Below are 26,471 nucleotides of genomic sequence, written 5' to 3'. Positions count from 1 at the left end.
ATGAGAACCATCCTAAAAGAACACTACTAAAAAAGAGCCTCTACTCCGACGGTACTACTTTGCAGAGTCCTTGGGATGCTGCCGGTTCTGTTTTCCTCCAAGAAACTCCAGTAGCCCCAACTCCTTTCCCACTCTAGGCCGATTCCTTGTGTCTACAGAAGCCGGGAATTCCTGGGAAAGTCCTTCACCCTCCTGAGGACAGAGGCTCCATCGTCAGGTTCAGGCTACCCTGATCCTGGTATCCAAAGTACATGCCCCAAGATAATCTGAGCCTCTCTGGTCCCTAACAGTCTCAGACCCACCCGCTCTAGAACTTCAGGACGACTCAGAGGTTGAAGCCACGGCCTTAGCAGTCAAAGGCCCCACCCATTCCCTACTTTTGGAACTGCTTAGAGGTTAATGTTCAAGTTTAGCCAGGAAAGGCCGGGCACACACACAGTCCTGCTCCATGACCCCGAACAGGCAGATCACCAAAGTCCAAGTTTACCCAAGTTAAATCTCTTTAATATCCCAATACAAAGTCCCAATGCAAAAAGACAATGAGAAAACCCTGGGAAGTTCGGAGGAGGGGTTTTATAAATCACCCCCTCCCCAAGCAGCTTTTCAGAGGCAGAGGCTCAAAGAGAAGCAGAGGTCCAAAGTGAGGGCGACAGCGGCTCCTGGGATTTTCCCATCCTCTCACTCTGGGTTGCTCCTCAGCTCACTCACAAGAGGGGCTGCACCCTCTGACGATTTGCTCCTTCCTCATGGTCCCTGGAATTCCACTAGCTCTGGCTTCAATCCCCTACAAAAATTCCTGAGATCTCGGGGACCTCAGCCAGCTCCGCCCATGGTACCCCCTTGATGGGGAGGGGCTGGAGAGTCTGAGAGAGTTCACTGGAGTGTACGCAGGAGTGAAGGTCAGGAGCATAGAAGAGCCTCTGAGGCCCCTGCCCGCTCCAGAAGCACACAAAGGGGAAGGCTGCCATAGAGCTTGGGGTCCGTGAGGGGCTGGAGCAGAAGCAGAAAGAGTCCCACGCCCAGGGCATAGCCCGCCAGCAGGGGCCGCCTCTGTGGATGCTCCAGCGCTGCACACACAGCAGGGAAGCCCATGTAATTGCAGAAGGAGTGACAGAGGACTGGCCCAATCAGATGTCCTGAGGAGAGGAGAGAGCATTCATGGAGAAACCCCAACACCCCCTCTGGCTTTTCCAGGGCTGGAGACCCTCAGGACCTCCAAATAGGAGCTCAGCAACATACCACCCATACCCACCCATCCACCCACACATCTGTGGTCTCTGCTTCCTTCCACCTCTCAGACCTCTCCAAACTTAGGGTCATGGTTCGGCTTGACTCAGGTTGTGGTAGGGAAAAAAAAACCAGGATTGTCACTCAGAGCAAATAGCATTCCCACTCTCCCACCCATTCCTGAGCCCCTGACGACCCAGGAGAGACTGAAGACCAACCTGTTCTGATGAAGAGGAAAGCAGTGTAGGCACCGAAGACGGCTGTGTAGGAGAACTGGAACGCTGGAGACGGGGAGGCCACGAGTGACCACACCTGCACACGCACCCTACCCCAGCACTGCACACCCAGAAGCCATCCTTTCCCATAGGGCAGTGGCTGTCTGCCCTACCTACAGCTGCCCTCTGCACCCCAACTCCCCCTCCAATTCTCAATCCTCTATTTTGAGTCCTCCGCAGTGGCTGTAAGGGGCACCCACACGCACTCCAGCCCAGGACTGCCCCTGGCAAGCTCTCCAAGACTCACCTGCAGACAGGAAAATGCTTCCCACACTGCTCTGGCGGAAACGCAGCTGCTCAATAATGTGGTGAAAATGGGCTGGGAGGAAGGTGAGAGTCACATCATATCCCTCTAGGACCACCCCCATCTTAAGACCAATTTTCAGCCCTCATGCTGGACACATGTGAGCAGAGCCATGTTAGACTCACCGACTCCAAAGAAGAGCGGGCAGGTGAATACAGCAGGGCCCAGGCCTGTGCATGGTGCTAACATGGGCAGCATACAGGCCCGGAACACTAGCTCCTCTGTCAAGGGTGCAATCACTTGGTTTCGAAGCCATCGCATGTCTGTGAGGCAGCGAGCCCAGGAGCGAGGAGCTAAGGGAGCAGATTCAGGACAGTGAGGGACTAGCTACTCAACATTGAGACCCCAGAAACCCCTCTCCCACAAGTTTTCCCAGGCCAAATACAGGTTTGGCTGTAATACTCCTGAAAATGAGAGTGGGGAAGGGAACAGATTATTTATAGGACCAGGGTAGAAGACCATCTTGAGTGGATCGAAAAGGAAGCAGGATAGCCTGGTGGTAATCTCTGGGACGTCAACATTCAATAAGACCAGTCTGTTCCGGGAAAGCCAAAGGCTGGGGAAGCAGGGAATGAAGCTCTCTGGCCTGTGCTAAGTATTGAAGAGGTCTCAGGGGCTTCACTGAATAACTCTTAAGAGGCCGCCTGGTAACACAATTCCATCTGATAGAGAAACCCAGATATCGGTCCTGATCACACCTTGAGCCCGCTGACTCCTCCCCATTATTCTGGAGTATCTGTGCCTACATTTCACTCAACCTTGAAGACTCACTCAGGACAACCTTCAATCCATCCGTCAGATCACACGGACAATCCATAGAAAGCTGCATCAGTGGACCCAGGAAAAGGATCTAGGAGGAGGAAAACAGCAGATGCCAAAAAAAAGACTTTCATCATAGTCGATTGACTTTATTAAGATTTTGGTCCTTGATCATCCTCATGACTTCAGGTTTAATCCCAGGATTTCCTATTCTTGTGTACCGGACTGGCAAGCGGTGGCGGCAGGGGAGAGGGGGCAGGATCACAATTCCTGTCTCTTATCAGCCAAAAAGCTGGACATAAGAAATGACCACGAAGGATGCATCACGCTCATGATAAGAGTAGGAAAGAAAGCAGAACTCACCATGGTTAGTAGCAGGGGCAGCAGAGCTGCTGGAAAAATGCCCTCCAGCCTGAAGCCCATCAGGGTGAGCAGGGATGTGCCTGGCTGAGCCACAGGAAAGGGGGCATCAGTGTTGCTTCCTCCAGACAAAGATCCCCCCGAGGTCCCTCCCCCGTGGCTCCGCCCCACCTCCTTCGCACCTGGATGCCGGTGAGTTCCCTCCAGAGCAGCACGCAGAGGGGTGAGAGACTGGAGACCACCAGGACACTGGTGAAGCGCCGCTTAATGACGGCGGGGTGGTCCCTATGAAGAGGTGCAGTGAGTCCAGGGGATCGCAGCCGCCACCTGTCGCACGGCCCCGCCCCCAGCTCACCCCAGCTCTGCCCGCAGCCTCGCTCCGCGAGGACGCGGGATCAGGCCGCGCGCGCAGCCCCCGCACCTGGGCAGCTCGCTCTTCCAAACGTAGAGGCTGCCCACGTAGGAGCAGGCGAGGCTGAGGCAGGAGAACACGGAGACCCAGCAACACAGCCCGGGACCCGGACCGCCCAGCGCGGCGGACTCGGGCGGCCGTTCCGGCCGCGACACCGATAGTAGGCGCAGCCCATCCCCGCCCAGCGCCGCCATCGCGCCCGGACTCGCGGCGCGCACCAGTGACGCTGCGCCGCGGAAGCGCGGATGACGTCAGGCGGCGGCGCGAGACGCGGCCCCGCCCCCGCGGCCCCGCCCCCGCGGCCTCGAGCCCCGCCCCGCGGCCCCGGCCCCGCCCCCTAGAGCCCCGCCCCCGCGGCCTCGAGCCCCGCCCCCGCGGCCTCGAGCCCCGCCCCGCGCTGGAGCAGACGGCGGCGCGCGTTGAGCAGCTTTATTGAACCAGGGAAGCAGACGGCGGCCCGCGGCCGTTTCGGGCCCCGCAGCTCCGGGAGCGCCGCGCTCAGAGCGGAGGGCGGGGACTCAGCCACTCGGACAGATTGGAGACCTCCTGCCGCCACAGCGCGTCCTGGGGGAGCAAAGGAGCCCGGGGTGAGGACCGCTCGGCGCGGCCGGCCTCCCGCACGTCCGCCCGGCCCTCCCCGCGCGGCCCCGCCCGTTACCTCCAGGCCGCTCCCGGGACTCTCGCCGCCGCGGGCCTCCGCTCCGCCGCCCGGGGCGGGGGCGGCCGCGGGGGCCGCCGGGCGGCGCCGGGCGTCTGGTGGCGGGCCCGGGGCCCTGGCGGCGCGCCGGGCGCCCGTGTGCGCGCCCCGGGGGACGCTGCCCCTCTTGAGCCTCTTGGTGTCTGTGGGAGGAAACAGGTGGTTTCGCCTGCCCCGTGGCCCCGTGCTACGGAGACCCTGGGGCCGGAGCTGCCAGGCCCTCCCTTGGCTCCTCCCGTTGGCCAGGTCTCGCCCGGGGGAAGCCGGCAGCGTGGGTCCGCTGGAGCTCGCCTCTGAAGGAGCAGGCCTCCTCACACACAACCCCCCCCCCGCAGCTGAGCCCTTTTCGTTTTTTCTTGGTGATGGTCCTGGGCTTGAACTCAGGGTCTCAGGCTCTCACCAGCCTTTTCTGCTCAAGGCTCTACCACTCGGGCCACGCCTTCACTAACAGCTTTTTGCTGGCTTGTTAGAAGTAAGAGTCTCTGGGATTTGTCTGCCCAGGTGGACTTGGAACCTTCCTGCTCAGATCTCAGCCTCCTCAGTAGCCAGGACTAGGAGCGTGAGCTGGGTCTCTGTTGGGCCATGGGGCTCAGGCCCTTTCAGTGATTTGCACACACAGATTGCCCATGCTAAGTGCTGTTCAAGCTACCCTCCTCCCAGACAAGACCTGGTTCCCCAGAAAGCTCTCCCCGGCATAGGGCAGTGCCCATAGGCAGCTCCTGTTCTTAAGTGAAACATGTGTTCAAATTTAAAGCCCCTTTGCCTGTGGTTAGTAACATTCTGGAGCAGGTTCTGGTAATGTAGAATCACAGGTGCTGGGAGGGGATGCTAAGGCCAGGGGTAAAACAGGGAAGAACGCAATTAGCCAAGAGGAGGCACCTCCCTGAGCTGGGTTTGGAAGGTTGAAAAGAAGCCAGTCAGAGAGGGGGAAGAGAGGAAAAAAGAGGGAGAGGAGGGGCTGGGAAGGTGGCTCAGTGGTAGAGCGGTTGCCTTGCATGCACGAGGCCCTGGGTTCGATTCCTCAGCACCACATAAGCAAAAAGAAAAAAGCTGGAAGTGGTGCTGTGGCTCAAGTGGTAGAGCGCTAGCCTTGAGCTGAAGAGCTGAGGGACAGCGCCCAGGCCCAGAGTTCAGGCCCCACGACTTGACCAAAAAAAAAAAAAAAAAGAGGGAGAGGAAAGGAAAATGAATTCCATGCAGAAAGACATGCAAATGAGCTATATCAAGGCAAAAAAAATCTTACAGAAGATGCAAGGTTGGGGGGGGGGGGTTCCTAGGAGCTGAAATTGAATTAGTAGGAACCAGAGAAAGGTGTGTGTGTGTCATGGGGCTTGAACTCTGGGCCTGGGCACTGTCCCTCAGCTCTTCAGCTCAAAGCTAGGGGTTCTACTACTTGAGCCACAGCACCACTTCCGGTTTTCTGATGGTTTATTGGAGATGAGTCTCACGGATTTTCCTGCCCAAGCTGGCTTTGAACTGCAATCTTCAGATCTCAGCCTCCTGAGTAGCTAGGATTACAGGTGTGAGCCACCAGCGCCCAGCTTGAAAAATAGATTTTTATACCTATAAGGCAGAATTGACTTTTGTATTTTAGAAAGGTCATTCTTTTAAAAGTTGCTTATCTCAAACTAGAAAGAGGAAACCCTCAAGAACTTAGGAGAAGTGGAAGCAATGGGGAAGAGAGCACCACTATCAAAGTGTTCCCAGGTGGAAATGACAGGCGTGGTGTCAGCTGAACGTGGGCCACAGAACGAGAAGAGGAATCTAGAAGGTGTCACAATGGAATAATCTGAAAACTTGGTTTTCATCCAAGGCTTATGTGGAAAGCCAAAGCCTTACCCGCAGGTAGCCTTGTGTTGCTGCTCTCAGATGCGTCTGCTGTGCTCTGGGCTGAATCCTTTTCTTCTGGGGTCAAGTGCTTAAAAAAATTACAAGTCCCAAGTGAGTTTTGCAGAAGCCTGAATGAGATGAGTTTTAGTGAAACAAGCATGGATGTGTTTGGTAGTGTCACTGAAAGGTAAACTCAAAAGAATAAGAGTATTTATAAATCATATTTGCTCAGGACCTTTTTTTTCTTTTTGGTTAATTGTGGGACTCCAACTCAGAGCCTGACCACTGTCTCTGAGCATGTTGGTTCAAGGCTAGTGCTCTACCACTTTGAGCCCAGCTCCACTTCCAGTTAATTGGAGATGACAGTCTCACAGACTTTGCTGCTCAGGCTGGCTTTGAACCATGATCCTCAGATCTCAGCCTCCTGAGTAGCTAGGATTACAGGTGTGAACCACCAGTGCCTGGCTGATAAGGGATTTTTAAATTCAGAGTCAAGAACTCAACTCTGCTGAGGGTGATGTCTCACACTTGTGATTCCAAGTTCTTGGGAGGCACACATTGGGAGGACTGTAACTAGAAGCTAGGCTGGGGGAAAAGTTAGCAAGTGCGTACAGTGGTGTGCACTTCTCAGCTGTGTGGGAGGCTAGAATTAGATGGAGTATAGCTGCAGGCCAGCCTGGGCAGAGAAGTTAGTGAGACTCCATCTCAACAGAGAGAAGTTAGGCATGGTGGTATGCACCCAGTATCCCAGCTACAAAGGAAAGCCTAAAATAGGACTGAAGACAAGGTATGTTCCTGGGCAGGAAGGGAAACCCTGTTTCAAAACCCACCAGTCATAAAAGGGAGGTAGGGGGGCTGGGAAGGTGGCTCAGTGGTAGAGTGCTTGCCTTGTATAGATGATGCCCTGGGTTCAATTGCTCAGCACCACATAAACAGAAAAGCCAGAAGTGGCACTGTGGCTCAAGTGGTAGAGCACTAGCCTTGAGCTGAAGAGCTGAGGAACATGCCCAGGCCCCACAACCGACCAAAAAAAAAAAAGAAAATTTAAAATGCACAAAGGATATGTGTACATGGGCATGTGCACGCCAGTCCTAGTGCTTACACGTAGGGCCTGGGTGCTGTTCCTGAGCTTTTTTGTTCAAGGCTACCCCTCTACCATCTGAGCTACAGCTTTATTTCCAACTTTTTGATGTTTATCTCAAGATAGGAGTCTTCATGGCTGAGAATGTGGCTTAGTGGTAGAGTGCTTGCCTAGCATACATGAAGCTCTGGTTCGATTCCTCAGTACCAAAGACACAGAAAAAGCCAAAGTGGTGCTATGGCTTAAGTGGTAGAGCACTAGCCTTGAGCCCAAGCTTAGGGACAGTGTCCAGGCCCTGAGTTCAAGCCCCAGGACTGGCAAAAAAAAAAAAAAAGTCTTCATGGACTTTGCCTTCCTGAGCTGGCATATCTTAAATCTCAGCCTCCTGAGTAGCTAGGATGATAGGTGTGAACTTGGCACCCATCTTGGACAAAGGATCTGAATAGACATTTCTCTAAAAACATCTAACTTGCCAATACACGTATGAAGAATGCTCCAACATCTTATTCAGTAGGAAATGCAAATTGAAGCCACTATGAGACACCACTAGGGTTGCAATAGCAACAATAAAGTGAAAAAATGACATTGATATGGATGTGAAGAAATTGGGCAGGAATATAAAACGATGCACTCATATTAACGTTTGGAAGTTCCTCAATGGGCAAATGGGCGCTCCTGTGGTCCTAGCACTTGAACTGTTGAAGCAGGAGATTTGTGTGTGTGTGTGTGTGTGTGTGTGTGTGTGTGTGTGTGTGTGTGCGTGTGTGTGCCAGTCCTAGGGCTTGAACTCAGGGCCTAGGTGCTGTCTCTGAGGTTTTTTTTCTTCCTCAAGGACTACCATCCAAGGCTACACAAATGAGACCCTGTCTTGAGAGAAAGTGCTTCGTATGTGCAAAACCATGCAACAGAGTGTTTCAATGAGATCCCAAAATTCTACTCTTAGATATATAATCAAGAGAATTAAACTTATGTCCACATAATTTTCATAAGCAAAAAAAGAGAAGATTGAAGTGTTCATCAGTTGATGAATAAACAAAACGTGATCTATCCATATAATTGGATAAATGAAATACTCATGCTCCAAATGAATAGTCTTGGGAACATATTAAATGAAAGAACCACATGTTTTATAATTTCTATGAATTTCTGTGAAATTCTCTGCATTTCTATGAAGCATGAACAAGAAACAAACCCATAGAATGATGGAGTGTACATTAGTGGTTTCCAGGTCTTAGAGGGAGAAAGAAGCTGGGACTAATTGCACCCTCACAGCCACAGGGTTCTTGTCAGTACAATGGAGATGTTCTGGAATTTGGTAATGGCTGTACAACAGTGAATATCCTTAAGAACCCTGAGTTGCACACTTTAAAATGGTAAATCTTATCATTTAAGAATTATGTCATAAAAAGATTTTCTAGCATATACTGTCTCCTTTGTGAAGTTGGCCTTAGAAAAGACTGTGCACATGAGGTGTAGGGCTCTGAGCACTGACAGCAGTGCACGTCCCTCCTTTATTATTGCGGCCCCCAGAAGAGGCAGCCTGGCCTCCGATTTAGCTCTAGTCTGCACCTCCTAGGTAACAATGCTTTCCTTAGAAAACTATCTCCTTGCTATCTCCTTTTTATTCAGGGTCCTCACTCCTTCCAGACCCACTGTCTCTGTTCTAACACTCAAGATTCCCACTGCTGTACAACCATGCCATGAATATACAGCACTATTAAATCCATACCCTATTTATTTCATTTCTTCATAAACTAATGACTATCGATGGTTTTGTTCTATATTACTCAAGAGAGTGATTCTACTTTTGCTCTAGATACAAAATCTGGGGGCAAGAGATTTAACTTAACCTTGATCTTGTAGTGTGCAGCTGGAGCCACTGGGTGGCACTCTTGTGCTGCTAACCATGATCACTTTGTGATGATTACCAGGAAGCAGCAATAGTGATGACTGAGTGAAGGACAGGGTCTACCAGATGCCTAGTTGCTCTTCTTCTCCAGTCTTCCATAATTATGATGTTATTTGGCTTTGGAGCCCAGAGATCTCAGTACAGATCAGCCTTTCCATTTATTATCTATATGCTCAGGCAAACTACAAAATTTTGTAACCAGTTTATCTGTAAAATGGGAAAACACTATCCAAACTCCTATTTGTGGAGATCAAAGTGGAAATTTTGATACAATTTAGGGATTCAGGAAATGTTCCTTCCCCCTACCCCCATGTCAAACCTATGACTATCAGTAAGACCTTGAGTTCACTAGCTATCTGTCAAGTTAATTGGGTTATGAATGGCCTGAGGGTACAAGCCATCACAAAGAATAAAGAAAAGAGGTCAGATCATTTCTTTTGCAGAGCTCACTGGATTATCAGAATTGTAAGCAAAAGGGATTCACTAAAACCCTCCTGGACCTTACTCTCCCCTGCCCATATGCCCAGTTCTGTGAGGTGACACATGCCTTACCCAGAAGATGTGCATGGCTGTAGATGTGGATGCTTGGAGTGAATTGAACTGTCCAAGTGCTAATCCCTAGGACCTGGGAATGTGAGCTTATTTGGGAAAGGGTCTTTGTAAATAGGATTTGGGTTTAGATCTGGATCGTCTTTCATGCTGGGTTTAGAGATATCCTTATGAAAGCAAGGCAGAGAGAGACTTGATGAGGAAAGGCTCAGTGGAGACGAAGTAGGGACAAGTTATACAAGCCACAGACAAGATCACCTCCCACCTGAAGCGGGAAGAGGCAGGAAGCATTCTTCCTCTAGAGCCTCTAGAGGAAATGCAGCCCTGTTCATAGCTTGATTTTGGACCTCTGGTCTCATTCAAGAGTAAATTCTATTGTTTTTAAGCCATTATGTTTAAGATACTATCTTATATCATTCCTGGAAAACTAGTTACATGGATAGATATTATTTTGAGATATGGACAGGCTGGGAGGTGGCTCAGTGGTAGAGCGCTTGCCTTGAATGCATGAGGCCCTGGGTTCCATTCCTCAGCATCACATAAGCAGAAAAAGCCAAAAGTGGTGCTGTGGCTCAAGAGGTAGAACGCTAGCTTTGAGCTGAAGAGCTGAGAGACAATGCCCAGGCCCAGAGTTCAGGCCCACGACTGACCAAAAAGAAAAAAAAAGAAAGATATGGACAGACAGCAGCCCCCCCAAATTGGCAGGAAATCAGTGGGATTATTCACAGAGGGTCAGCTGGGAGGAACAGTAGCCAAGGGCTCCTAGAAGGTGCCTACTGCCATGACAAAAGTGTGCTGGGAGCATTTACATCACTGTTGCCTCAGGCCTTTCCAGAAAAGGCCAGCCAACTTCATAGGTGTAGTGATTTGGGTGCCTGGACACCAAACTTCCCTATCCAATTAGTCAAGCAAAAGAAGGAGGGGGGAGATGTGGAGGACTTCCTAAAAGTCTTATTCTCAGAAACAGTGTATAATTAAAAAAAAACTTTAGTAAGATATATATATATATTAAACTGAATACATGCACACACATATACACACACAGTAAGTTCTGATAACATGTTCATTCATACATCCACGAACATATCCTTCATCTGTTTCCTGCTGCCCTCTAAAATCATTCACTGTAACTTGGCCTGGTACTGTCCCTCAGCTCTTCACCTCAAGACTAGCACTCTACCACTTGAGCCACAGAGCCACTTCCAGTTTTTCAGGGTGAATTGGAATATCCTGCCTGGGCTGGCTCTGAATCGCCATCCTCAGATCTCAGCCTCCTGTGTAGCTAGGATTATAGGCATGAGTCATCAGCGCTGGCTAGCTATTTTTCTAATAGGATCTTCCTTTCTTTTTTCCTTTCTTTCTCTTTCTCTTTTTTTCTTTCCTTTCTTCCTGTAGTACTAGGGATTGTACTCAGAGCCTTCTGCATACTAGGCAAGCACTCAACCCCTCTTATTTTGAGATAGGGTCTCACTAAAGTATCTCACCTAAGAACTTGCAGTTTTTTGCTTTGGTCTCTCAAGTAGCTGAGATTACAGGAAATGAACAACCATACCTAGCGGCTGTCCAATGTCTTGAGAGCCATTTTTTTCAGGTATTGTATCTGATTTTTTTTTTATTTCTGGTGGGAGGGCAAAGCCACTCTTGTTATCCCATCTTAGCCAAAAGCAATAATAGTAATTTCACCTATAATCTCCATTTACTCAACTTATACTTGAGTCCTAAAGTCAGCCTCACCAATGAGAGTAGAGGGAGCAGAAGGGAGGCTTTAATTGGACTAGTATTACTAGCTACACCTGGAAACTGAAGATTGACAGAGTTTAGTTGCTATGATCTCCCTTCTCTTGTCTCAGAGGACTACAAGACAGGCTGAAGTTCTTTGCTGTTTACCTCATAAAGGGTAAAGACCCACAACTTAGATCTCCAGTATCCAGAGGGAGCACTGGATTCTAGCTACTAGATCACCAGGGAGCTTTCCTGTACCCAGAAAGGTGGACAGATAAAGGTATTTATGTGTACATTTGTGTGTGTGTGGATGTGTGTGTGCTGGTCATGAGGGCTTGAATTCAGGGAGGGTTTTTTTTTGGGGGGGGGGCGGTCAGTCATGGGGCTAGAACTTAGGGCCTGGGCACTGTCTGTGAGCACTTTTGCTCCAGGCTAGCACTCTACCACTTTGAGCCTCAGAGTTCCACTTCCAGTTTTCTGAGGGTTACTTGGAGATAAGAATCTCCTTGGCATTCCTTCCCAGCTGGCTTGAAACTGTGATCCTCAGCTCTCAGCCTCCTCAGTTGCTAGAATTACAGGCATGAGCCACCAGCTCCCAGCTCCAGAGCTTTTTGTTTTAACCCCGTCTCAAGGCTAGCATTCTACCACTTGAGCCACAGCTCCACTTCCAGCTTTTTGGTGGTTAATTAGAGATAAGAGTCTCACAGACATTTCTATCTGGGCTAGCTTTGAACCACAATCCTTAGATCTCAGCCTGAGTAGCTAGGATTAAGGTTTAAGCCACCAGCGCCCAGCAAGTTATATTTTTAACCAAGTAAAACTAAACATAAGAAACCTACAATAGGGGCTGGGAAGATGGCTCAGTGGTAGAGTGCTTGCCTTGCATGCATGAGGCCCTGGGTTCCATTCCTCAGCACCACATAAACAGAAAAAGCTGGAAGTGGCACTGTGGCTCAAATGGTAGAATACTATCCTTGGGCTAAAGAACTGCGAGACAAGGCCCAGGCCCAGAGTTCAAGCCCCACAACCCACCAAAAAAAAAAAAAAAAAACCCACCACAATATCATCACCATAACAGCAGCTGTGCACTTAGCAGATTATATACATTATCTTCAAACTTCACAATAGTAATTCTAGGTATTCCTATTTTACTGTTGAAGATAAAGGTTTAAAAATATCTTGTACCAGGGACATGGTATCTCATGCCTGTAATCCCAGCTACTCAGGATGTGGAGATAAGGAAGGTAATAGTTCAGGGCCAGCCCAGGCAAAAAGTTAGCAAGACCCCATCTCAAGCTGGACACAGTGTTGCATTCCTGTAGTCTTGTCTACAGAAGAGGCATAGATAAGGAAGATCACAGTCAAAGTCTCAGGCAAAAATAGGGGACTCTTATCTCCAAAAAGTTGGAAGTGGAGCTATGGCTTAGGTAGTAGAGTGTTAGTCTTGAGCAAAACAATAAAAACTCAGGGACATCACCCAGGCCTTCAGTTCAAGCCCAGAACCAGCACAAACACACAATACACCCTTAGTCTAACTATATCTCAACTTAGGTATAACACTTTTCCCCATAGTTTTTCTAAATTACAGGCTTCTTTACTGATAGGTTAGTCTGAGATTGTACAATCTAAGCCATTTGTACCTTCTCACATATGAAAATGGAAGAGTCCCAACAAAGTACTGATTATTACACTTACCTGCTTCGTGTCACATGAGCAGTGGCGAAAAAATCGGTGCTGGGTGATACCATAAAATATTTTGTGTAGTTTGGTTCCAAGCTCCTGGCTGTCAGATGCCTAAAATATGTCAGAGATACACAGTGCTGAGTCCTGATACTCACAGGAAGTTTAAATGTGGGTAGGCTGAGGCAGACAGGACACTGACATCCCTCTCATTGGATACTCAATGTTATACAAGTAGTTATGGCTCCTATTTATCTTCCCTTTTCTTAACCCAGCAAGATCCTTCAATCAAGGTCTTTGCTATCCTATGTCTGCTATAGTAGATAAATGTCCCAGAGATCCTTCTGTTCATGAAGGGATTATAGAAATGGTTCTTAGCTGGACACCAATGGTTCATGCCTGTCATCCTACCTACTGAGGAAGCTAAAATCTGAGGCCTGTGATTCAAAGCCAATGTAAGAGGCTGAGAAGGTGGCTCAGTGGTAGAGTGCTTGCCTTCTGTGCATGAGGTCCCGGGTTCAATTCCTCAGCACTACATAAGTAGAAAAAGCCAGAAGTGGCACTGTGGTTCAAGGGGTAGAGGGCTAGCCTTGAGCTGAAGAGCTGAGTGACAGCGCCCAGGCCCAGAGTTCAGGCCCCCATGACTGACAAAAACAAAAAAAACAAAGCCAGCCTAAGCAGGAAAGTCCATGAGACTTATCTCCAGTGAACTACCAAAAAGCCAGAAGTAGAGCTGTAGTTCAAGTGGTAGAGCACTAGCCTTGAGCAAAATGCTCAGGAACAGTGCCCAGGTTCTGAGGTCAAGCCCAAAGAAAACACACACACACACACACACACACACACACACACACACACACACACACACACACACACACACACACACACACACACACACACACACACACACACACACACACACACACACACACACACACACACACACACACACACACGTTCTTCTGTAAGACAAATTCCAAAAGAGCAGATGCTCCATTGAACTACTGAGGTTCACAGGAAAGCTCTTCCTCAGACAAGCCTTTAGGGGAACAGTGCCCAGGTTCTGAGGTCAAGCCCAAAGAAAACACACACACACACACACACACACACACACACACACACACACACACACACACACACACACACACACACACACACACACACACACACACACACACACACACACACACACACACACACACACACACACACACACACGTTCTTCTGTAAGACAAATTCCAAAAGAGCAGATGCTCCATTGAACTACTGAGGTTCACAGGAAAGCTCTTCCTCAGACAAGCCTTTAGGGGAACAATACAGTCTGCACCCAGGGGAACATGGAAGCCTTGGATACTTTCAGATAGAATATGATATGTTCTAAAAGTAGGACAGAGTCATCACCTAAGTTCTATAGTCATCATCTAAGTTCAGTTCTATAAATTCTTGGGGTGGTGGTGGTGAGGGAGTCATGGAGCTTGAACTCTGGGCCTGGGCATTGTCCCTGTGTTCTTCAGCTCAAGGCTAGCACTCTACCACTTGAGTCACAGTGCCATTTAAGAAGTAAATGCTTCTTAAAATACTTAAGACACATACTCTGTAGGATCCCAGTAGAAGCAAATAATGTTTCTAAAAGTACTGTTCCTAAAAGTAATGCTTCTAAAAGACAGGTAGGAGCATGTCACTGAAACCATGGCATTTATAAACATCCCAATCTTACTAACCTGAAAGGCCTGGAGACATGTTTTTCTGAGTGCTGGTGGTTTATTGGAGATAAGAGTCTTTCCTGTCTGGGCTGGCTTTGAACCATGATCCTCAGATCTCAGCCTCCTGAGTAGCTAGGATTACAGATGGGAGCCACCAGCACCCAGCTAAATCTCAGCTTTTCTTTTCCTTTTTTTCTTCTTTTTTTGTCGGTGAGCTACTCAGGAGGCTGAGAGCTGAGGATCATGGTTCAAAGCCAGCCCAGGCAGTAAAGTCTGAGACTCTCCAATAAGCCATCTGAAAACCAGAAGTGGCTCTGTGGCTCAAGTGGTAGAGCACTAGCCTTAATTAAGCTGAAGAGCTGAGGGACAGGGCCTAGACCCCAAGTTCAAGCCCCACGACCAACAAAAATAATAAAAAAATTTTCACAGGGAGGCTGGAAATAAGAGCTTAGGGACTGACGGAGCTGGTTTTGGTGAGGCCTCTTCAGGTCTGTGGACTGCTTATTTCTCCCTACGTCCTGCCATGGCAGAAGGAGCAAGGGTCCCCATGTGGCCTCTCTTATTTTTTTAAATTTTGAATGTTTTATTCACACGTGTGTGTGCATGTATATACATGTGCATATATGTTTGTTTGTAGTTGTGTGTGGGTTCCAGGCTTCAACTCAGGGTCTTGTATCCTCTCTTAGCTTTTTCACTCATCACTTTTTCACTCTACCCCTTGAGATTCACCTCCATTTTGGTGAGATTCACCTCCATTTTGGTGAGATTCACCAGCATTTTGGTAGTTAGTTGGAGGTAGAATCTCAAAGACTTTTTCTTCAGGCTAATTTTGAACCATCATCCTCGTTCCTCAGACTCCTGAGTAGCTAGGATTACAGGTGTGAGCTATAAGTATTCAGTTGGCGGTTTTATTATGAGCACTAATCTCAGGCTGAGAAGGTGGCTCAGTGGTAGAGTGCTTGCCTTGCATGCATGAGGCCCTGAGTTTGATTCCTCAGCACCACATAAGCAGAAAAAGCCGGAAGTGGCGCTGTGGCTCAAGTGGTAGAGCGCTAGCCTTGAGCTGAAGAGCTGAGGGACAGTGCCCAGGCCCAGCGTTCATGTCCCATGACCCAACCACAAAAAAAAAAAAAAGAGTCCTAATCTCATTAATGAAGATGGAGCCTAAGATCATTATCTTGAGGGTTACAATTTCAACATATAAACCTTGGGGAGATACAAACATTTAGATAGTCGCATACATTTTGCCCTCACCCAATGAGTGTTTATAATTTTTTCCACCAATTTGTCCACAAGGCTCAGAAAAATTACATGCAGGCACAAGTCCACACAGCAAGTGAATTAGTCAAGATTTGAACCCTTGCCCCAATCCAAAACTCCTTCTATTATCCTACACCATCACAATAGTTATGGATGCTTAGTTATTTCAGTGTATTCTGTCATCATGAAGTAGCAGAGCAGTCTTCAACAAAGAATTTGGAATTACAGACCTAATCCTAGCTCTTTCTTAACTAGCTACATGACCTAAAGGAACTACAAATCTTAACTTTTCACACTTAAAAAATATTATACAGGGCTGGGAAGGTGGCTCAGTGGTAGAGCGCTTGCCTTGCATGCCTGAGGCCCTGGGTTCGATTCCTCAGCACCACATAAGCAAAAAGAAAAAAGCTGGAAGTGGCGTTGTGGCTCAAGTGGTAGAGCGCTAGCCTTGAGCTGAAGAGCTGAGGGAAAGCGCCCAGGCCCAGAGTTCAGGCCCCACGACCAGACCCAAAAAAAAAAAAATATTATACATACTATTATTCATTCAGTAAATGCTTCTTAAAATACTTAAGACACATACTCTGTAGGATCCCAATAGAAGCAAATAATGTTTCTAAAAGTACTGTTCCTAAAAGTAATGCTTCTAAAAGACAGGTAGGAGCATGTCATTGAAACCATGGCATTTATAAACATCCCAATCTTACTAACCTGAAAGGCCTGGAGACATGTTTTTCTGAAGCTGTTGCTGGTGCTTCCAGTCACCACACTCATGATGGAATTCACAGCCACCGAGAGGGAGGCCTGCAGTTTCTGATAAGCCTAGGGAACAGATCTGCCAGCTCAGAGAATCCCCAAGAGGACAAAGGCTTCAGCCATAGTGGGACATTAACAGTCCTTCCCTCCCACCAAATCTTACTGCTATCTTTCTGTTATGATCCTTAGGGATTAAAGTAAACTTTTAAAAATGCTCCCTCTTGGCCAGCTACAATCTTAGCTACTCAGGAAGCTGAAATCTGAGAATCTTGGTTTGAAGCCAGTCTGGGAAGAGAAGTCCATGAAACTCTTATCGCTACTTAACCACCAGAAAACAGTGGTTACAGTGACTCCAAGTGGTAGAGCATTAGCCTTGAGGGAAAAAGCTGAAGGACTGCACCAGGCAGGAAAGTCTGAGTTGAAGCCCCTTGACTGACAAAAAAAAAAAAAAAGTCTCTTCTTCCACAGCAATGACTTATTGACACAGCAACTCAGAAAAAAAAGTAAGATAATGAACAACAAATAGTTATATTTTTTAAAATTTCTGTGAAAGGAGGGGAAGTATATGAAGAAATATGTTACCAAAAAAGATGAGATAGAGGAACTCAGAAAGTCGGCTAGAAGAGAACTTAGTATTATAAAGAATTAGGGGGACTGGGAAGGTGGCTCAGTGGTAGAGCACTTGCCTCACATGCATGAAACCCTGGGTTCAATTCCTCAGCACCACATAAGCAGAAAAGGAAGTGGTGCTTGAAGTGGCACTGTGGCTCACATGGTAGAGTGCTAGCCCTGAGCTGAAGAACAGCACCCAGGCCCACAGCTCAGGCCCCACCAACAACAAAAAAAGGAAAATGGAGGAAGAAGGAAAGGCTTAGTGAAGCAGCAGCTCCAGAGGATGTGTAGGACAAGGCAACATAAAGGTAAGGAAGAATGTAGTATTAGTCATTTTTCTATATTATTTCTGTTCCTGTTTGCTCAAACTCACTTCACAGGAGGTAAGACTAAGTGAAAGCCTGAGCTCCTAGATGAGGGGTTACAACATCACCCCAGGTAGCAGAAGAGGATCAGAAGGGGCACTAAAGGAAGAAGTCTTAAGCCCTATGGCAATGTATATTCCTTTATTCTTAGAAGGTAGGAGAGAGGAAGTTGTGAAATTTGTATTACCTGGGAAGCAAGATGATGCTGCTCCAAGACTTTATCCACAGTGAACTGGATGGAATCTTGTACCACACTGTGGCTCTCCATGAGAATAGCATTGAGATGAGCTGCGAGCAGAGTGTGCACTCCTAAAAGGACACAGCATATTGGTAACCATGAGTAAGGATGACTGCAAGATTGCTGTTCATATCCTCTGAGTCGGGGGGCTAAGATTGGGGAAGGTGCCTCTAGAAAGAATCACTTCTATCTAACCACTAATAATTCTGCTTTTAGACATGCCTTTTCATTTCCCAATTGCCAATGAGAAAAATCTCAGGAAAATTAAAATGAAGAATTATACTTTTTGAAGAAATAAATGAGGGATCCTGCATAATTCATGCTATCAACAATGATAAGAGTGAACCCCTAAAGGAGAGGTGGAGAGAGGGGAAGCCGCCTGGACAACATGTCTAATCCCCTCCATTCTAGTTGGGAATCACTGTTAAGGTGGGCCTTTATTATCAGTAGTATGTTATTTCTTTCAGATGTGCTGTGGTTAAAAAAAAAAGGCTAAAGGGCTGGGAAGGTAGCTCAGTGGTAGAGTGCTTGCCTTGCAAACATGAGGCCCTGGGTTCGATTCCTCAGCACCACATAAACAGAAAAAGCTGGAAGTGGTGCTATGGCTCCAGTGGTAGAGCGCTAGCCTTGAGCTGAAGAGCTGAGGGACAGCGCCCAGACCCAGAGTTCAGGCCCCATGACCGGCAAAAAAAAGGCTAAACCAGATGCTGGTATTCACATCTATATATAATCCTAGCTGTTAAGAAGGCTGAGATCTGGGCTGGGAAGGTGGCTCAGTGGTAGAGCGCTTGCCTTGCATGCATGAGGCCCTGGGTTCGATTCCTCAGCACCACATAAGCCGGAAAAAAAAGCCGGAAGTGGCACTGTGGCTCAAGTGGTAGAGCATTATCCTTGAGCTGAAGAGCTGAGGGACAGTGTCCAGGCCCAGAGTTCAGGCCCTCTACTGGACCCCCCCAAAAAAAAAAATACACAAGAAGGCTGAGATCTGAGGATTGTAGTTCAAAGCTAGTCTGGGCAGGAAAGTCTGTGAAACTCTTATCTCCAGTTAACCACTAAAAAAGCTGGAAGTGGAGCTGTGGTTCAAGTGGTAGAGCGCTAGCCTTGAGTAAAAAAGAAAAGAGCTCAAAAATAATGCCCAGGCTCTGAGTCCTAGCCCTAGGACTAGCATAAAAAAAAGGGGGGGGGGGGAAGCCATGATGAAGCAATCAGAGGTTGGCTGGCTTTTCTTAGGACTTGATTAGAAATATTAGTTCAAGGCGGATGCCAGTGGCTTACACCTGTAATCCTAGATATTCAGAAGGCTGAGATCTGAGGATCACAGTTTGAAGCCAGCTTGGGCAGGAAAGTCAAAGCCAGAAGTGGAGCTGTGGCTTAAGTGGTAGAGAAACTAAAGGACAACAACCAAGCTCTGAGTTCAAACCCCAGGACAGGAACATAACAAGAATGAACAAAAGAAAGAAAAGAAGGAAGAAGGAAGGAAAACAGGCCTACAAAGAGCACATTTCCCAACAAAATACCATGAGGATTTCTGGTAGAAAAAGTTGGTTATATGTGGATTTAAAAGAAGTCTGGAATGCTGGGTGCTGGTGGTGCACACCTGTAATCCTAGCTACTCACAAGGCTAAGATCTGAGGATCGTGGTTTAAAGCCAGCCCGGGCAAGAAAATCCATGAAACTCTTTATCTCCAATTCACCAACAGAAAACTGAAGTGGCTCTGTGGCTTGAATTGAAGAGCTCAGGGACAGTGCCCAGGCCCACAACTGACCAAAAATAAAAATCTGGAATTAGAATAGGAGAACATAGACTTAAAGTCAGTTCAACAACCAACTACCAGTGACAAGGTCATGTCACCTGTTGTCTCTCTTTAAGTCAGAAAATGGCTATATCCTACTTGCCCTCTCAGATATGTTGAATAGATAAATTGAGATAATGTAAATGAATTATTTTGAATATATATTCAAATAACTGCTGTTGCTATGATGATATAGCATATGGGTTACTATTTTCTACAGTTTGGCCCTAGAAAAGCCTCAAGAAATCAGATCCCTTTTAAGAACAAACATTTAATTAAAAAGTCAAGGTTCATTCCTAAAACTGCTTTTGACATTGTAGCAAACTGGTAACGAGTTAATCATAGAAGAGTTACCATGACAAGGTGGGAAGAAGGCCAATTAAATATTTTTTTAAAGACAAGTGGAATCAGACTGTAATTTTGCACAATCTGTTTGCTAAAGAAAGGGACACAGGAGAAAGCTTTCAAGGACCTAAGAAAAGATAAAAGGAGACAAGTAAAATAATCTCCATCTACTTTCCTTCACTGTTTATCTTCTTCAGAGGCTAGTCGTAAACTACCAGATATGTAAGATTTTAAAAGAAACTTGCTAGGTTTACATTCAGTGATAGATTTCTTTTTAATCCCAAACTGAGTACAAATACTGAGATGCTGCAGGCATCATAATACTACAAGAATGACATTTCTGGGTTCTTAAGGTATGTTCAATAGAACTCAAAACACATCAGGCTTATATTATCTTACCATAATCCTCTGGCAGAAGCTAAAAAAAATGTCAGAGAATAGCAGATCTTAAGCCTCAAGGGGATCTTTAGTGCTGGAAGGGCCTCTGATATCACCAAACTTAACAATCTCATGTTAAAGACATAAAAAGAAAGCCTCAGATGATTTCCGTGACTTGCTTTCTGAATATCACTGAGGAAGTTGATATTGGAGTTAAAATTAAATCAGTCTTCTCAGTTCTTTCCTGAAGTTCTCTGTGTGTACAGATCAGACAACAAATCCAGGAATCCTCACGAGAGCCCACCTTGTTAGATTTCATTAGTCTAGATTTCATTCCCATTTCCCAGCTCTTAACCAGTGGAACAGAAGCACCAAAGAATACAATCTTCTCAAAACCAATTTCAATCCTGAGCCTCTTAGAAGAGCACCGCTTCTCTTCCAAGGGTGTATATAATGAGAAAAAGATATCTCTCTCCAGGAAGCAGGGAGAATCTCACAGCTGATAATAACAAGTAACTGGCCTGATCACTTTTCAGCCTTTTAGCCAGGATCAAATATACAGATTATTGGCCAGCAACAGTGTTTCTGATCTGGGGTAAAGTGGTCTTGTTGCTCCCATGATGCAGAGTGGACAGCGCCACATGGAAAAAACGGTAGAATATTTGGAGAGCAAGCCCTGTGGAAAGAACACTGGCTCACATAAAAGGCATACTAAAAGGGAGACTTTTTCAACCCTTCCTCAAACACAATAAGCTCTACTTATAACTGCCCTCTAATTTGAGGGGTATCTTGATAAACACTTTATTAAAGTCTTATTAAACTTGGATCACATGATTTATTACACTAAGATGGATGACATAACTCTTACTTCCAAACCTTACTATATTTGAGAATTATCTGAGAATCTTGTTGAAAATGCAAATTATTGAGCCACATTAGATTTTTACATTATAGCAAATAACAGCCCAGGTAGTTGCATGTTTTCAAAGGATCTAGATCATTTTGATATGATTCACAAGCCACAAACTGTTGCTTTGCTTCTAACAGAACCTTTCTGATAACAAGTTAACATGTGTGATAGATAAATGCCAAAGCCCTGCTACTTGTGTTCCTAGACAAGGTCAGGCTACTTTTCTTTTTCTTTTTTCTTTTTTTTTACAGGCGTGAGCCACAGGCACCTGGCTTTAGAATCCACTCCTTTGTATACCATACTTTAGTCAGTTTGTATGTATGTATGTGTATACATATGTATATGGAAAAGCCATACTTTTTTTTTTTTTGGTCAGTTGTGGGGCTTGAACTCTGGGCTTGGGCACTGACCCTCAGCTCTTCAGCTCAAGGCGAGAGCTCTACCACTTGAGCCACAGTGCCACTTCGGTTTTCTAGTGGTTTATTGGAGATAAGAGTCTCACGGATTTTCCTTGCCCGGGCTGGCTTTGAATCATGATCCTCAGATCTCAGCCTCCTGAGTAGCTAAGATTACAGGCGTGAGCCATCGGTGCCCGGCAGCCATACTTTTTTTGTTGTTTGTTTTTTGTTTTGGTTGGTGGTGGGGCTTGAACTCTGGGCTTGGGCGCTATCCCTCAGCTCTTCAGCTCAAGGCGAGCTTGAGCCACAGCGCCAATTCCAGTTTTCTAGTGGTTTATTGGAGATAAGAGTCTCACAGACTTTCCTGCCCACCAGCCCCCCGCTCAGGCTACTTTTCTTGATCCCACCTATAAGGGTGGCAGGGTAATGAAAAGTTCTCAAGCCTAGCTGCACATTAGAATCATCTCAAAATCTTTACATACTGCAAGAGGTTGTAGCTCAATAGCAGAGTTCATGCTTAGTAATGCACAAGGCCCTGGGTTTTAACTCTCAACACACACACACACACACACACACACACACACACACACAAAACCCAACAATAACAACAACAAAAAAACCTACAGAGACCCAAACCCCATTTCAGTCCAGGGAAATCAGGTTTGGGCCATGTGTGTGGGGGTGTGGGTGTGGTACTGGGGTTTAAAAACTTATAGCTGGGTACCGGTGGTTCACGCCTGTAATCTTAGCTATTCAGGAGGCTGAGATATGAAGATCACAGTTCACAGCCAACCCAGGCAAGAAAATCCATGAGACTCTTATCTCCAATAAAACACTAGAAAACTGGAAGTGGAGCTGTGGCTCAAGAGATAGAGCGCTAGCCTTGAGCTGAAAAGCTGGAACTTGGTAGGCAAGTGCTCTACCACTGAGCCATGTTTCTAGCCCTGTTTTCTGCTGATTTTTTGAGAATTTTTATTTTTATTTTATTATTAAGTAGTTGTACAAAGAGGTTATAATTCCCTAAGTCAGGTTAGAAGTTCAATGCTTCTTGATCAATGCCATCCCTTCCATCATTCTCTCCCTCCCTTTTTCTGCTGGCCATTTTTAACATAGAGTCTCACTTCCTGCCCAGGTGTGTGCCTGGACCCCAATCTGACTACTTTAGGCTTCCTATAGTTGTAGCTTCCCTTCATTGAGAGGGAGTCTTGCAGACTTTCCTTCCTGGACTGGCCTTAACACATAATTCTCTCATTCTTAGTCTCCCAAGTAGCTAGAATTATAGTCATGAGCCACTGGTGCCCAGGTAGGTTTGGACATTTTAAAAAAGTTCCCTAGGTAATTTACTGTGCAACTAAGGTTGAAAGTCACTGATCTAAGGTAATACATATACTCCCTGGGAAGCACTCTGGGAGTGTCCACTGGGTTCTGGCTGTCAAAATCTGGGAATGCTATCATTTAAGTAAAGCATCAACATACAGATCTATTCCATATGGCATACAATTTGCTTAATTTTTAAGTAAGGTATTTCACTGGAAAACCTTTCTTGACATAAACACATTGCCCTTTCCTTGTTCTTTTAGTATCTGGCATACCCAAATACATGCCCCACTCATACCTACCCCAGATTTCCTTTTGCTGGACTGTTAATCCACTGTAGAAATCCACAAAGAGGAAAAGCAGAAGAGTTGGTCCCTGAGGGTCTATCTTCTGAGACTGATTCCCCACACTGGACTCAACCCGATAACTCACATCTGGAAGTACCAAATCTAGAGAACAAGAGGTAACACAAATTTCTAAGGTATGGTGACTGTAGAACATATTTTCTGAGCAGAGGGATCTCAGCATAGGAAATCCATAATCTAAATTGAAACATTCAGCTGGGTATGGTAATACACTTGTAGCCCCAGTACTGGGGAGTCGTGGAGCAAAAGTACTGAGAACTGGAGACCAACCTAGGATATACAATGATGCATTGTCTTAAGAAAACAAAAATAATTTTGGTGCTGATGGCTGACACCTACTCAGGAGGCTGAGATCTAAGGATTGTGGTTCAAAGCCAGCCCAGGCAGGAAAGTCTGTGAAACTCTTACCTCCAATTAACCACCAGAAAACCAGAAGTGGGGCTGTGGCTCAAAGTGGTAGAGTGCTAGCCTTGATGAGCAAAAGAGCTCAGGGACAGTGCCCAGATCCAGGGTTCAAGCCCCACAACTGACATGAACAAACAAATAAATCAAAACATCCTGTTCTACTCCTGAATTTGCTTCTCTATCCACATGACGGAAACAAATAATGGTAACACACATGAAGAACATAAAAAATGATAATAAAATAAGTCAAAAGGCCCTCCTTTGCACTTACTGGGAAATACTACATATATTTATTTCCTGCACAATTTTTGAAATCAGGCAGAACTAGTAATAGGCAAAAATCAAATTTAAGTGGAGTAATGATGTGAACAGCTAACTTATAATAACAAGCAACTTGGAAGTGGCACTGTTGGCTCAAATGATAGAGTACTTGCCTTGAGCTGAAGAGCTCAGGGACAGTGCCCAGGCCCAGAGTTCAAGCCCCATGACCAAAAAGAAAAAAAAAAAAAAAGCAACTTGTACAATATGTCAGGTATCCCATTAAATTATTTGCAAATTCTACTATTTTACTGTTTAGAGTTCACCACATTCCTGGGTACACCTATCTTTATGGCCTTTTTACAGATAAGAAAAGAGGTATGCACAGGCTAAATAATTTGCCCAATATGAGTAAGTCGTAAAACTGAGCTACAGACTTTGCCAGACTGACTCCAGATGTGCTCTTAGTTCCAAAATTGTATGATATATATTTTTAAATAACAGTTATGGTGACTTTCTATCAGGCTGGTCCTTTAAAAGCTGTCTGGACAGTCCATACAGCGAAGTACCGGATTCCTCTATGTTGATCCTTGTTCTGTCCCATAGAGAAGTGAAGAAGGAAGATGAGGAAACATGTTCTACATTATTTACTTCCAAAGTCAACTCAGCAAGTTTAGACATTGTAAATTGGGAGAAAAATAAAGGAAACCAATAGTCTTGAATATAAAAATGAACAAAACAGATACAAAGACCCCTAGAAACTCACTTGGGTCATTCTTCTATTTAAGATTTCAATGGCATGGCATTAAGATCAAATATTGTTTCCTTGCAAAACTACTTACATGCAGAGACACTATCTGAGGCTACCTCCTCTCCTCCCATCCTCTGGAATAACTATGTACTCAAGAAAAAAGAACTGGTCTTTGGAGGGGCTGAGAAGATGGCTCAGTGGTAGAGTGCTTGCCTTGCATGCATGAGGCCCTGGGTTCAGTTCCCAGCACCACATAAGCAGAAAAAAAAAGCCAGAAGTGGCGCTGTGGCTCAAGTGGTAGAGCGCTAGCTTTGAGCTGAAGAGCTGAGGGACAGCGCCCAGGCCCAGAGTTCAGGCCCCATGACCAGACCCTCCCCGCCCCCCAAAAAAAAGAACTGGTCTCTGGAGGCTGACTTCCTAGGTGAAAATTCTGTCATTCTCTGGAGATACTGCTGTATCCCAGAAAGTTTCAACCCTCTCATACCAGTCACAATCCTAGAACACCTATTCCCTTCTGCTCATCTTCCTTAGTCCCAAATGACTAGGCCCAAATTCCTCTGGATTTAGCTATCAACAGTCATGCTCAGAACTGTAAGCTTTGTAGATACTAGCTATAGTTGCATAGTCCTAGCTCCCAGTTTTATCTGAGTTCCATCAGTAGCCATCTGACTTTTAAAAAGATGTTGTTAGGCCCTACATGAATTTTATGTGGCATTTATATGATTTCATCTTTTCCAAGTAATTTTATGTATGCTTCCTCATCTCATTTAGAAGCATTTTTTCTTCCTCAGTTGTTCAGGGGAGAAGCAGTAGAAAGCTGCAAAGCCCAAACCGCTAGGCTCTAATTGGGTTTTTCCTTTTTTTGTGTGTGTGTGGGGGCAGTTGTGGAGCCTGAACTCTGGGCCTGGGCGCTGTCCCTCAGCTCTTCAGCTCAAGGCTAGCACTCTACCACTTGAGCCACTGCACCACTTCCGGCTTTTTTCTTTTTGCTTATGTGGTGCTGGGAATTGAACCCAGGGCCTTATGCATGCAAGGCAAGCGCTCTACCACTGAGCCACCTTCCCTGGGTTTTTCTTGTATTGTACATTTATCTAATTTCAGTGGCCTCTTGAGCTTGGACGGATCCCTAATCCCAAGCCCCAACCAAGCCATAAGATCTCTGGGTCCTACCTATTTAAACTTGCACCTGTGGTTATAAGTCCTTCATTTTAATAATACTCATCAGGTTTCTTCATCTCTTACCAAAAAGAAAAAAAAGAGCGATATACCTGTGTCCAAATTGAGATCCACACTGGGCACCATGTATAACTGGTATTTCTTCCAGTCAATGAAGTAAGAGGTGTCTTTGAAGACAGCGATGCTTAGCTGCTCTCGATTTGGCAATATCAGAGGCAGACCTGAAGGTCCATATAGGAATATGTATTGTTGCTAAAGAAAACTGCCAAAATTTTAGCTTCTTATGACTGTGTATTCACTTGTATAAAATAAACAGTGACTCATGCCAGGCACCAGTGATTCATGACTATAAGCCTAGCCACTCAGGAGGCTGAGATCTAAGGATTAAGGTTTGAAGTCAGTTCAGGCAGACAAATCCATGAGACTCTTATTTCTAATTAATCATCAAAAAGCTAGAAGTTGAGGCATGGCTTAAATGGCAGTGTCAGATATGAACCCAGAGAGAGAGGTTCAGAGCTCAAGCCCCAGTACCAGTACCTATACACAAAAAATGAAAGATATATTTCAGCATTCTGGTATTCATTTTGTTAAACTGTCAATTAATTGTTCAAAGGACTTACACCATTAGAATCCATTCCTTTT

General features: G+C 46.1%; 2 protein-coding genes across 4 annotated transcripts in view; both read right to left on the bottom strand.

The window, feature by feature from the left end:
• Positions 1–482: 482 nt before the first annotated feature.
• Positions 483–3,562, bottom strand: Rce1 (Ras converting CAAX endopeptidase 1). 3 transcript variants are annotated; one of them, XM_042676463.1, is made up of 8 exons: positions 3,347–3,562; positions 3,108–3,210; positions 2,929–3,012; positions 2,578–2,656; positions 1,932–2,099; positions 1,750–1,821; positions 1,446–1,508; positions 483–1,136 (listed from the first exon to the last, which is right to left on the bottom strand). In XM_042676463.1, the coding sequence occupies exons 1-8, from the start codon at positions 3,529–3,531 to the stop codon at positions 901–903; spliced, it is 990 nt and encodes a 329-aa protein (XP_042532397.1). In that variant the 5' UTR covers positions 3,532–3,562; the 3' UTR covers positions 483–900. The 3 variants fall into 3 exon arrangements, with proteins under 3 accessions (XP_042532397.1, XP_042532398.1, XP_042532399.1); XM_042676464.1 differs by lacking the exon at positions 1,446–1,508 and having other exon boundaries at positions 818–1,136; XM_042676465.1 differs by lacking the exon at positions 3,347–3,562 and having other exon boundaries at positions 818–1,136; positions 2,929–3,008; positions 3,108–3,200.
• Positions 3,563–3,785: 223 nt separating this feature from the next.
• The window catches only part of CUNH11orf80 (chromosome unknown C11orf80 homolog), a 56,784-nt gene continuing 34,098 nt past the window's right edge, over positions 3,786–26,471 (bottom strand). The window contains exons 9-17 of the mRNA XM_042675853.1: positions 25,922–26,072; positions 23,177–23,323; positions 17,683–17,804; positions 16,474–16,584; positions 12,821–12,919; positions 5,874–5,952; positions 4,128–4,177; positions 3,996–4,090; positions 3,786–3,901 (exon numbers count right to left, since the gene is read on the bottom strand). Of these exons, the coding sequence (XP_042531787.1) occupies positions 3,856–3,901; positions 3,996–4,090; positions 4,128–4,177; positions 5,874–5,952; positions 12,821–12,919; positions 16,474–16,584; positions 17,683–17,804; positions 23,177–23,323; positions 25,922–26,072 (900 nt within the window). The 3' untranslated portion in view covers positions 3,786–3,855. The remainder of the gene's footprint in view (positions 3,902–3,995; positions 4,091–4,127; positions 4,178–5,873; positions 5,953–12,820; positions 12,920–16,473; positions 16,585–17,682; positions 17,805–23,176; positions 23,324–25,921; positions 26,073–26,471) is intronic.

Source organism: Dipodomys spectabilis, unplaced genomic scaffold (assembly GCF_019054845.1).
Source record: "Dipodomys spectabilis isolate Male_0828 unplaced genomic scaffold, ASM1905484v1 ptg000030l, whole genome shotgun sequence".
Classification (NCBI taxonomy): Eukaryota; Metazoa; Chordata; class Mammalia; order Rodentia; family Heteromyidae; genus Dipodomys; species Dipodomys spectabilis.
This window is presented reverse-complemented; position numbering and strand designations above follow the sequence as displayed.